General features: G+C 36.1%; 2 protein-coding genes and 1 long non-coding RNA gene across 4 annotated transcripts in view; 1 reads left to right on the top strand and 2 right to left on the bottom strand.

Moving 5' to 3' along the window:
• The window catches only part of LOC136032340 (uncharacterized), a 513,312-nt gene that overhangs the window by 102,225 nt on the left and 397,956 nt on the right, over positions 1 to 13,131 (bottom strand). The gene's annotated exons all lie outside the window — the stretch shown is intronic.
• The window catches only part of LOC136032335 (uncharacterized), a 109,895-nt gene that overhangs the window by 15,604 nt on the left and 81,160 nt on the right, over positions 1 to 13,131 (bottom strand). The window lies entirely within an intron of this gene.
• On the top strand, positions 3,587 to 9,711 carry LOC136032336 (uncharacterized). Its single transcript, XM_065712656.1, has 2 exons — positions 3,587 to 3,690; positions 8,482 to 9,711. The coding sequence occupies exons 1-2, from the start codon at positions 3,614 to 3,616 to the stop codon at positions 9,596 to 9,598; spliced, it is 1,194 nt and encodes a 397-aa protein (XP_065568728.1). The 5' UTR covers positions 3,587 to 3,613; the 3' UTR covers positions 9,599 to 9,711.

Genomic DNA, 13,131 nt, shown 5'->3' with positions numbered 1-13,131 from the left:
CCAAAGTGGTATTATAAATGAGTACAGTGGGGAGGAGTAAAGATGTAAGCAGTAGAATAGCCAAAAAAGAACCAAAATTGAACAAAAGGACCCAAATTGGGAAATTTTAGCTCAAAATAAATACATCTTATTAAACAAGCAACAATTGTACATGCATCAGTACAATTTTGGTCCAATATATGGCCTAATCTTTTATGAAAACTGGCAGACTACTGATATTCGGAGCGAACAAACAATCTAAATAGGTCATGACTTCAAAAATACCCAGACGTTAATTAACCCTAACGGCTTTATTCAGAACCGTTCAAGGGGAAGCAGCTGCCTCGGGCGCTACAGTTGGGGAGCAGTGGCTGGGGATTGTTCATGTTGATTCGGCTTTTACTGCTTTTATTTGAGTCTGGAGTGGAGCGCAGTGATTAATTTTTCCCCGGGCACCACGAACTCTATGAACGGGTCTGGCTTTACTTTCTTTTCTAAAACCTAATGGTTTTAGGTATTTTAATACTGGTGCAGTTTTTCCTCATGAAAAGGGTGAAAGCCACAGAAAAGTCAGGCATGAAGTTTAAAACTCGTTAAAATCTTCACGCACAAATAACCATATTTTGAACGTTTACATACTTTCTAAAAGAACGAGGCAAGTAGGCATCGATGTCCTTACGTTGTGTATTCCTTCCCGTCTAAAGTATGTGTTAAACATTGGGGATTAGGATCTGGCTATAAGTAGAGTTGCCAGTCGAGGCCAAGTAGTTCTAAAAATGATTGTGTCCTATCTAGTCAGTTTATCTATTACTACTGCTAACAACTAATTGTAGCACCGATGCAAACTTTGAACAAACAAACGAAATTTGAACAGTTTTGACGTTTGTTTTTGTGAAATTTGTCACTATTGATTTTTTTTAATCTTGGGGATTTTTCAAAGTCGAGGGATTGCAGACTCCTACGCCCCCCCCCCCCCAAAAAAAAACGAGGATTAAATTTCAATTAGTTCAAATTAGTCGAAAAACAGCTCCATATAAATAAGCCAGTTAACAAAAAGTAATGTAAAAATAATTTTGTAAAGGGCGAGTTTTAATCGTAGGATTTATTTCACTTTTAAAATATCACTTTTCCTTCTAAAAATTGCGGTTTTTAGAAAAATTTCGCTGTTACATTGTTTCTTCAGAGTACACATAGCAGCCATTTCAATGCCTTAAACCGTATGCAAAGCTGTTTTCAAGGGAAGGGCCAGTAGGATTTGGAAAAAATGCAAAATAGTAAAGAACTACTGGTCACACTTTACCCTATTATTTTTGAAACAAATTCTACGCTAAACACGACATCCCAAATCAGTTTTACCGGATTTTTGAAAAAGAGAGAGATTGAACGAGAGATTTAGAATTTTTCGAGACAGGAAGATCATGGATACGCGTTTGTTTGTTTTTATGGGGGTGATATTAGTGTGCAAATGGTTCTAGAAAATCGATGGAAGGTTCATTAGAAAGAAAATAAAAGTTCTAATACAATTTTCAAGTGGCGAAAAAGGCTATGCCTCAGCAAAAACAAATAGTAATTTTTCAAAAACAATTTTGCCCCAAAGAGGGCCAAGTATCTATTGATTTAAAATTCTAAATAACCCAAACGGTTTAAAATTATCAAAGAGCCATATATTGAGCGTCCCAGCTAAAGAGGTTGTAATGCCGTGCAGTGGCATATTCGTCCCTAAATAATACCGTAGTCCATACAGAATAAATGGTTCATTTTTTAACTTTCAACAAGCCTTCAGATAAATATACAATAGGCATAAATATTCTCTAATGTCCCTTAATTTGGACTAATCCGAAATATAGGTGCTGTGGGGTAATAGCTCCTCTCTTATAACTATCAGGGAATTCCCCACGAAGGAGGAGGGATGTTTTACCAGGCAATTTGCTTTACCGACATTTTGAATATTAGTAGTCGCAAGAGGTGAAAGACACAAGTAGCTGCAGTTATAGTCGCATGTTGCATAGGTACAGTTGCAAAAAGTCACAGGCTCAGTCGGAAGTAATTGCAGTCACAAGTCGTACTTATCTTATGATATGCTTTATATATGAGTTAAATAAAAAAAAACGAGTTTTTTCAGCTGAAAGTAAGGAGCGAACTTAAAACGAACAGAAATTACTCCGTATATGAAAGGGACTGTTCCCTCCCAAACGCCCCGCTCTTTACACCAAAGTTTGACCCTTTCTTACAACTCTACTTTTTTAAACAATAAAGAAAAGTTCTCGTAAAGAGCGGAGGGAAACAGTCCCCTTCATATACGAAGTAATTTCTGTTCGTTTTAAGTTCTTATGTCGCTCCTTACTTTCAGTTAAAAAAACTTGTTTTTTTTTCATTTAATTTCTGAACGTTTTTGAATTAATACATGTTTTGATTTTGGCTCTCCGCACATGAATAATTAAAACGAAATTTGCATATTTGTTTGGGCTAAATGGCTTTCTCATAGTTTTGATCAAAGGGGCGGGGTAGAAGGCCTATTTGCCCTCATATTTTTTGGTTGCTTAGAAAGGCAACTAGAACTTTTAATTTGTTTTACGAACGTTTTTATTAGTAATAAATATATGCCACTTACGAATCAACTTACGTAACGAGCTTTTATATTCGTATATTTTTATTACGTATATGAGAGGGTTCTCCCCTCGTAAATACCTCATTCTTTACACCAAAGCTTAAATTATATTTCAATTCTTTAAGAGTGACCCCTGAATCACAAAGGTCGTAGAATAAATAGTTGAAATTACAAAAAAATACTTTAGCGTAAAGAGCGAGGTATTTAGGAGGTGATGAACCTCCTCGTGTGCGTAATAATTTCTGTTCGTTTTAAGTCATAATGCTGCTCCTTACATCCAGTTGAAAAAACTTTTTCATATTTATTTTTCATTGTTTTTTTTGTTTTTTTTTAAGGAATGCTAGAAAATCCTGCACCCCCTTCAAAGAATTTCTTTTCCCACATGATAAATTCTCCATGAAAAAGATAATCCCATGTAACCCCCTCCCCCCCCTCAATCAGAAAAAGTCCCCCTGGAAACGTCTGTACACTTCCCAATAAACATTACTATATGTAAACAATGGTCAAAGTTTGTAACTTGCAGTCCCTCCTCCAGAGATTGTGGGAGAGTAAGTAATCCCCAAAGACATAGTTATTTGGTTTTTCGACTTTGCTGAACAAAATGACAATCTCAAAATTTTGATCCGGTGACTTAGGGGAAAAATGAGCGTGGGGAAGGGCAGAGATGCCCTCCAATTTTTTTGGTCACTTAAAAAGGGCACTAGAACTTTTTATTTCCGTTAGAATGAGCCTTTTCACGACATTCTAGGACCACTGGGTCGATGCGATCACCCCTGGGAACAATTTTCTGAATGACCATTACGTTCCCAGCCTAGATACCTGAATCTTACTTATAGTTCATGTCGGAAAAAACAGATTGTTAAAATATAATGGAGATTTTTAAAAAAGACTTCTTGTAGTTTCTTCAGTTAATGAAGAAAACAATTCGTTTGTTATCCTTCTTGTCATAAAAAATGTTGATAGTCCAGCCACTGATAAGAAGCAAACAAGAGATAAAGGGTCAACAAAAGTTCTGCAAAGAAGATAATGCTAGTCGGTGTAAAATTTTCAATATCAAATCAGCATACTTGGTCTAATTTCTTATTTGACCTTTCAGATACTTTGTAAGTTAATTTTAAGCTTTATTTTCAGTATCAACATAGCTTCTATTAAGAGTCAGGCTATAAAAATATGATGACACATATTCCTATATGATATAGGAATATGATGAAACTGAAAATGGTCTTTTATTCTGTGTGTTTATGCTTTAAGTATAAAAGAATATGTAGAACAAGAGGGTTGAGATTAAGCTGAGGTGAGAAATTAAGCTTCCTCTAGTAATTTTGAAGGGCTCATGCCTCATTTTTTCTCTAGCTGTGATTAAATCTATATCTGCACCATAAGAGCCTCCAGAGTTCTTCCCCCATCCGATTGGACGGTCATGATTGCATCGCAGTAAGGCTCTTGATACTAACAATCGTTTTCTACAACTTTTTGAAGTGCTGTAGCCTCGCATAAGAGGTCTAACAGGTCCGATAGAGGTCACCTCAAAACCACCTTATATTACGAATTTTTTTCCATTGTGTAACCAAAACGTACATCTTTTTTATGATTTTTCACATGATCAAGTTGGCAGAACGACTCTGCTGCCTGGCATTTTGAAAACAATGCAACTAAGATGTGATCTTACGCAACTATGTGATCAATAATCACATAATCAATGATTATTCATATAATCAAGTTGGCAGAACGACTCTGCTGCCTGGCATTTTGAAAACAATGCAACTAAGATGTGATCTTACGCAACTATGTGATCAATAATCACATAATCAATGATTATTCATATAATCAAGTTGGCAGAACGACTCTGCTGCCTGGCATTTTGAAAACAATGCAACTAAGGTGTGTCATTGAAGCTGTTTGAAATCTCTGATGTCATTTTAAAGGACTCAAAAAAAGCTATAGGTCCAATCATGAAATGGAACCGAGGATATATCATCTAAGATGTTTGTGAGATAATCTATTCAAGGAGTCCATTAAAGAAGTTCATCTCTAAATTCAACAGAACAAATTTGCTGAAAGCTAAAGCTGACTGCCACGAAAGGAAACACAAAGAAGTTCCACGGAGAAGTTGTCACCATGCCACCAGCAAGCTCTTTCCAAGAGTTTGAAGTAGCACTGTGGGTTCACCTTCTCAAAAATGTAGGAAACAGAGTTACCAGACATCTGATATAAGATAGCGCAGCATTAAAAGCGAAAATGGACCGTTTTTTAGTGCAAAACATCAGAACTGCAATTTTTCAAAACATCGGGAAAATGTACTGATTTGAAAACTTCAATGCACAACCATCTGGGGAAAGTGCAAAAATGGTGCAAATGCGTCATGTCTGAAAGCAAAAGCTTTACTTTTCTATTGTCTTTGTGGTGGCTCTTTGTGTGCTTGGGGTTGGAATTGTAGGGATATATAAAATAAGAGAGGCTGAATTGGCTTGCATTTACCGTGGTTTACAAAAAAATATTATTTAAAACTAATTTTGACTGAGACCCTAAGGATTTACGACCCCAATTCACCATTGAATACCTCCCATTAAGAGTGCCAGAAAATGGAAAGAAATAAAAATGGAAAAGCATCAAAATAAAGACAACTTGCATTCCTTGAATCTTCCAAAATTATTGTTGTTTGTTTTTTTTAACCAAACTGTTATTATTATTAATTATATTATTCATTTTTCTATTTATTATTATTATTTATTATATTGATTGTTATATTACATTTTATTATTATTATATTTATTATCATTTTTATTATATAATTATTATTATTGATATTTATTAGATATTTATTATTGTTATTATATAGTTATGTCAAATGCAGTTCTATCACTCTTGCAAAATTTTACTAAAACTCCAACTCCAAAGCCCTAGTTGGAAGTTAGTTAGGCTTGTCATAGAAAATTTGTGAGTCTACTGCTCAATAGGGACCTTCCTCAAGCCACTCAGCGTGTCCCAAAGTGGCAATAGGAGAACACCCTACATATGTGTAAGCTACCTCCATAGGAAGCACGGACCAAAGAGGGACCTTTTCCCTGTAGTTCCATGATAGAAACAGAGGCACCCTCACCTGGGGCCATAAATAACGGTGGAGGAGGAAGAAGGCCCCTCAAACGTACACTCAGCAGGGCCCAGCGGTGTGTGGACAAACCCTCCCAGTAATGGATTATATTGCATGGTAATGTATAACACCGTCGTGGGAGGATCCTCCATAGGAGGACAACTGAAGAAGGGGTTAAGATCCAGATCTATGGACAGCAGCCTCTACGAAGGGCTGCATCAACCCTTTTGGGGTAACTGCAAGACTTAAGGTCTTGCGGTCAACTCTATTCCCACTTGAAAAGTGGCACAACCTAAGGAAATTGTAGCCGGGTAAACGACACAGCATTCGCATAGGGTTTCTAATTAATAGATAATTCTTCTGGGCTGGGTCTGTTTTGGTGGGCATTTTCAGGCTGAAAAACCTCTTTCTAGCTAATTTATCTACTATGCGTTGCCTCCCCGTAGTAGCATAATATTTCTAGGCAGGAATATATAATGAGTCGGAAGTAATATACTTGACATTGTCTGCGCAGGATTTTGACTCTTGTTGATAGAAGCGCATCACCAAGTTTTGAAGGCCAAATTGTGACCAAAGTGGTTCCAGGATTGCACAAGGCCTCCATTCAGTTGGAGGTTCGAGGGACTTTTTGCTGTCTGGTTTTCAGCCAGCTAAAGCGCTTCGGTGTAGACTTGACAAAATATGTTGGTCCCCGTCCTGCACTGGTATCTGGGACCATTGCTTTTCTTGAGGCCAAAACATTTTCAATGATTTAAAGAATATGAAAATTGGAACTTGGAATGTTACGACGTTAAAAAAAATAACTATCGTGTCAACATTTTGACTGACGAATTCAGACAATTTGAATTGGACTTATTAGCAGTTTCAGAAACTCATACCCCAGGGGGTAGGAAGCATGAAATTAGGTGATAGGAAGCTACTAAGTCTTGTTTAGGCTGGTAAGGTATTAATAATGGAATACTAATCACTCATTTTATGACTAGAAAGTACAAGGTATCATTCTTAGTAGTATATACCCCTGTAGAACTCACTTAAGGAGATACTGGTGACTCAGATGAGTTTTTTTTTTTTTTTTTTACAGCTATTTCTTATCATAGTGTTTTTCGTCCAGGACCTAAACAGCCTTTTTGATCTTCACTTGTAATTCGGATCACCATTATTAATACATTATTTTATGTATTTAAATAGAAACGAATGGTTATAAAGTTTTAAGTTTTTAAACCTTAAGGTTTAAAAGTTTTAAAGTTTTAATACCAAGAACAAATCGCCAATTCTCTTAGCATGAATTTTTGGGAGGTTTCAGAGAGCCCAAATATCTTTTGGGAAAACTCTAGGATAGCGAAAACATCCCCGGAGGGGTGCAAGTCAGAAATATGCTTTTCAGGTGCTCTAATAGCTACGAACAGTTGCTTGCTCAAGGAGAGTCTCCTTGCCTTCAGCGTCTTTATCTTACCTTCAAGTCAAGATAAGTCAGATACGATTTCGATGTCAATGTCTTAGGATAGCAACTATTTCAGCAACAGGAGGTTTTATAATTAGCTGATTTATTGATATATCGATATACTGATATATTGATATACTGATATATCGATGTCAAAGTCTTGGGATAGCAACTATTTCAGCAACAGAGTCTTTCAGCAACAGGAGGTTTTCTAATTGGCTGATTTATTTGGTGTTTTATCGGTAAAAAACAAACGAAAACACGGCTTGAAATATCCAAAGAGTTTCAGATTGGTTTTGGAAAAATTTGGATTAGTCGGATAACCAGTCCTTGTGGTATTGATTTAATAAAAAAAATAAAAAACAAACAAGTTTTTCGATTAAAGGCAAGGAGAAATAACACAACTCAAAATAAACAGAAATTTTGCCGTATATGAGGGGATTATCCCTTCCTCAATCCTCACTCTTTATACTTAGTCATTAAGTTCTTTAAAAACACCTCTCACTCCAATTCAATGGCCCAACAAGTCCTTTTGAAAGAATTGTGACAAAAATTCAAACTTTAGCGTAAAGAGTGACAGCCGAGGAAGGGGTAGTCCCCTTCGTATATGGCATAATTTATGTTCTTTGATGTTTTAATTTTGCCCCTTACTTTCAGTCAAAGAACTTTCCACAGTTATAGGACATTTCAACTATGCTGAATCGAATGGTTAATTTAAATTTTGATCTCATGTCTTAAATTTGAAAAAAATGACATGGGAGGGGGGCTAGTTACCACTCAATTTTTAGGTAGCTTAAAGAGCACTAGAATTTTTAATTTTCGTTCGAGTGATCCCTCTCCCAATCTTTTGGGGCCAGTGGTTCGATAAGGTCACCCTAGCAAAAAAATAATAACAAAATAAAATCTTTCTTCGGGCAAAAATCAAAATTCGCATCTTTTTATTTCAGATAGGGGATTGAAACCTCTAAAAGAGGGTTTTCATATATGCTGACCATGATGGTGTGAATTTAATTAAGATCGCTTTACTCTTTTAGGATGTTCCCGTTTTCAAAAATCAGACAAACTTAAACACAATGAACTTTATATACTGGAAATCAGCATAAGAAGCCGGATCTTTTGATGCATCAATTGCTAAAAAAATTCTGTTTTTAGAGTTTCAGTTAATATTGAGTTGTGTCACCCCTTATCTTCAGTTCGTTACCACGAACTGTTTGAAACTAAATTTTTCGCTAATCTAACACTTGACCAGACTAGCCTGAAAAAGCTTAATGAAAACTCGACTTTTTGCTTAAATACCTTTGAAAATGCTCCTATTATTTCACGTGCACCTGTTCATCTTAATTGAACTATTTCGTTTTATAGATTCCCTGTCATCAACTGGAAAAGAACTGGTTTACGTCAAGCGTTGATTGAAATGGCTGAAATTCCGTCACCTTTCACAGCACTTTTAAGTCAATTAACTAGTAGTGACAGCACCATAGTTACTATTCGATGCAACGGTGGAGACGTTACGGCTAAGAAAAGTCTATTAACAACAGTGAGCGATGTGTTTAAGCGAATGTTTGAAAACGACTTTCTCGAGAAGGAGACGAATACTGTTATGGCGAACGATGTCCATTTTATGACGATGGAATTTATCATCCAGTGTTATACAGGTGGAACCGTTTTGTGTTTCGAGGAAGTGGACAAGGATGCTTTTGAATATATTGTTGAGAAATACAATTTTCTAGGTATTCAGGAAGAAGCTGCTGAGAAGGTAATTCATATTTACAGAGAAACGGGAGATGTAGAAGCCCTCAGGAATGTTTTTTCCATTTATAAGAGTCAAAAGTCTAAGATGACTGCTTTAAAAGAACTTATTCCAATCGTGGCTGCAGGGCAAAAGGCGCCATGTTTTGTTGATTTGTTCACCATCGAAGAATTTAAAGAGTTTTCCAAAATTTGCTGTGACGTATTGAAAGACTCAAAAGTGGAACAATGGGATGGTTTTTTAAAAACATTTCATAGCTGGACGTTAAAAAATCCTGAAGTAAGATTCATAGCATCCTTAGAAATTTTGGGAACGATTAACACACAACAATTCCCAGTTGCTGAAGTTCTGACACTGCTTGAAAATATGAAACTTGGCGATACATTCCAAATAATTAAGTCCATTCTAGAAAAATTGCTGCGCTACATGCTAAGAGTAGAAATTGAAAAATCTGAAGGTGAAAAATCAGATCCCCTTCCAATTAAATCCAATCCAGGGAAAATGTCAACAATCAAATCCAGCAAGATCCACTGCCGAGCATGTGGACATAATGACGAGCTTCCATATCATATTCATCAAATTTCATCAAATTCATTCCTTCCATATTCCATATTCATTTCCATATTCCATATTCAAATAAATCTTTCTTCTAAGCCACACGTCAATTCTCACTGTATTGCCAATGCAGTTGATATTGGTAAAGTGATGACATCCACAGTACTATTCTAATACAATAACATAATTTTAAAACAATGAACGATGCAATAGGCCTGTTTGTATTGTGTAACTTCTGTATTGTGTAAAACAGTTTAGTTATAATAATATTTGCCAGTAAGTAACAACTTTCTCTTCTCTCTCTTAGTAACTGTCTTTCAAAATGTCTTAACTTTCGAACTCTTCTTCAAGTTCTCTCATTTTTTTTTTCCAAAGTGTAGAGGCTCATTTATTTACACTCATTATAAATACATGTTCTTAAACTAAATTGATTAAGTGTACAATCTGACCTCTCGAAATCTTTTTACCTTTCCAAAGTAGACTTTAAGACGGTTTCTGTTAAAAATTAAATAGAAAAAAACTAATTTTTTTAGCTGAAAGTAAGGAGCAACATTAAAACTTAAAATGAACAGAAATTACTCCGTATATGAAATGGGTTGTCCCCTCCGAAATCCCTCGCTCTTTACGCTAAAGCTTTTAATTGTTTTAAAAAGTAGAATTGTGGCAAAGAGTCAAACTTTAGCGTAAAGAGCTAGGGATTGCGGAGGGGACAACCCATTTCATATAAGGAGTAATTTATGTTCTTTTTAAGTTTTAATGTCGCTCCTTACTTTCAGCTAAAAAATTAGTTTTTTTTTGTTTAATTTCAGAACGTTTTTGAATTAATGCATGTTTGGTTTTGGCTCTCCGCACATAAATTATTAAAATGAAATATGTATATTAATTCTTTTTTGGCTAAATGGCTTTTCTTAGTTTTGATCAGACGATTTTGAGAAATAAGGGGTGGAGAAGGAGGCCTAGTTGCCCTCCAGTTTTTCGGTTACTTAAAAAGGCAACTAGAACTTTTAATTTTTAAAGAACGTTTTTATTAGTAAAAAATATACGTAACTTAAGAATTAACTTACGTAACAAACTTTCATAACCTTATATTTTTATTATGTATACGAGGGGGTTTGTACCCTCGTTAATACCTCGCTCTTTACACTAAATCGTAAGTTTTGTCCCAATTCTTTAAGAATGACCCCTGAATCAGAAAGGCCGTAGAATAAATATTTGAAATTACTAAAAATACTTTAGCATAAAGAGTGAGGTATTTATCTCCTCCTAAATACCTCGCTCTTTATGCTAAAGTGTTATTAGAACCCCTCATATTCGTAATAATATCTGTTCGTTTTAAGTTTCAATGGTACTCCTTCCTTTCGTTTGAAAAAAGTTTTCATGTTTATTTTTCATTGTTTTCTTATAGTAATGCTAGAAAATCCTGCGCCCTTTTCATTGAATTTTTCTTCCCCCATGACAGATTGCTCCAAGGAAAGATCCTCCAACATAGCCCCCTCTCCTCAGCCCCACCCCTAAACAAAATAAAATCCCCCTGAAAACGTCTGTACACTTCCCAATAACCATTACTATATGTAAACACTGTTCAAAGTTTGTAACTTACAGCCCCTCCCCCGGGGATTGTGGGGGAGTAAGTCATCTCCAAAGACATAGTTATTATGGTTTTCGATTATGCTGAACAAAATGGTTATCTCAAAATTTTGATCCGTTGACTTTGGGAAAAAAATGAGCGTGGGAGGGGGCCTAGATGCCCTCCAATTTTTTTGGTCACTCAAAAAGGGCACTAGAACTTTTCATTTCCGTTAGAATGAGCCCTCTTGCGACATTCTAGGACCACTTGGTCGATACGATGTCCCCATGGGAAAAAAAACAAAACAAACAAACAAACAAATAAACACGCACCCGTGATTTGTCTTCTGGCAAAAAATACAAAGTTCCACTTTTTTGTAGATAGGAGCTTGAAACTTCTACAGTAGGGTTCTCTGATAAGCTAAATCTGATGGTGTCATTTTCGTTAAGATCCTACGACTTTTAGGGGATGTGTTCCCCTATTTTCTTAAATAAGGCAAATTTTCTCAGGCTCGTAACTTTTGATGGGTAAGACTAAACTTGTTGAAACTTATATATTTAAAATCAGCATTAAAATGCAATTCTTTTGATGTAGCTATTGATATCAAAATTCCATTTTTTAGAGTTTTGGTTACTATTGAGCCGGGTCGCTCCTTACTACAGTTCGTTACCATGAACTGTTTGATAACCCCTGAATCAGAAAGGTCGCAGAATAAATAGTTTAAATTACTAAAAATACTTTAGCATAAAGAGCGAGGTATTTATGTTCTCCTAAATACCTCGCTTTTTATGCTAAAGTATTTTTAGAACCCCTCATATGCGTAGTAATCTCTGTTCGTTTTAAGTTTTAATACTACTCCTTACTTTCAATTAAAAAAACTTATTCATGTTTATTTTTTCATGTTTTTTTTTTATAGTAATGCTAGAAAATCCCGCGCCCTTTTCTTTGAATTTCTCTTCCCCCATGAAATACTCCTCCAAGGAAAGATTCTCCCACATAGCCCCTCCCCTCAACCCCACCCCAAACCAAAAAATCCCCCTGAAAACGTCTGTACGCTTCCCAGTAACCATTACTGTATGTAAAGACTGGTCAAAGTTTGTAACTTGCAGCCTCTCCCCCAGGGACTGTGGGGGGTAAGTCATCCCCAAAGACATAGTTATTATGGTTTTCGACTATGCGGAACCAAATGGCTATCTCAAAATTTTGATCCGTTGACTTTGGGAATAAAATGAGCGTGGGAGGGGGCCTAGGTGCCCTCCAATTTTTTTGGTCATTTAAAAAGGGCACTAGAACTTTTCATTTCCGTTAGAAGGAGCCCTCTTGTGACATTCTAGAACCACTTGGTCGATACGATGACCCCCTGGGAAAAAGAAAAAAACAAATAAATACGCACCCGTGATCTGTCTTCTGGAAAAAAAATACGATATTCCACATTTTTGTAGGTAGGAGCTTGAAATCTTTGCTATAGGGTTCTCTGATACGCTGAATGCGATGGTGTGATTTTGCGATGGTGAAAGCGATGACTTTTAGGGGGTGTTTCTCCCTATTTTCCAAAATAAGGCAAATTTTCTCAGGCTCGTAACTTGATTTGGAAATATTGGCTCCAACTTCACCAACCCCTTCTAGAATATTGATGAAATGACGCCTCTGTCGAGGAGTATTCGGGAAGTAAATAGTATGTGCAAGAGCGGTTAGGTCTGATACCATGTTGTTCGTCGTTGAGTTGGTATCCAGTACCAATTGGATGGGTTCGAGAATAGTGCGAGATAGTAGCTTCTTACGTATCGCTTGTAGATTTATTCAATGCAAATTTTCCCATTTTGATGCATCACTTTTTTTGAGAATTGAATCATCGTGCTTTATATCCAACCGACCAAATATTCTCAGTGGAACTCACAAATACAAAAAGAGCAACCTATTTAGACCTCAAAGAGAATACAGAGCTTTTAATCATTTCGGCTGTTATTTTATCTTCACCGACTCCTTGATTTTCTTCGAACCTTGGAAAAAAACTTTTGCTGTAGGAAGATCAGAACTAATTTTAAGCGAGAGTAGCGGAATTCTATATTCTTCAGTTAGTGTTGAATTGCTTAGAACTCTACAAAAGTGTATTGCAAACTTGACTGATCGCTTTTGAGCC

This window comes from Artemia franciscana, chromosome 10 (genome assembly GCF_032884065.1).
Source record: "Artemia franciscana chromosome 10, ASM3288406v1, whole genome shotgun sequence".
NCBI classification, from domain to species: domain Eukaryota; kingdom Metazoa; phylum Arthropoda; class Branchiopoda; order Anostraca; family Artemiidae; genus Artemia; species Artemia franciscana.
This window is presented reverse-complemented; position numbering and strand designations above follow the sequence as displayed.

Coding starts and splice junctions, on each gene's coding strand:
- LOC136032336 (XM_065712656.1), top strand. CDS start 3,614: ATGCTAGTCGGTGTAAAATTTTCAATATCAAATCAGCATACTTGGTCT. Junction 3,691..8,481: donor TTTGACCTTTCAGATACTTT/GTAAGTTAATTT, acceptor TTCGTTTTATAG/ATTCCCTGTCATCAACTGGA.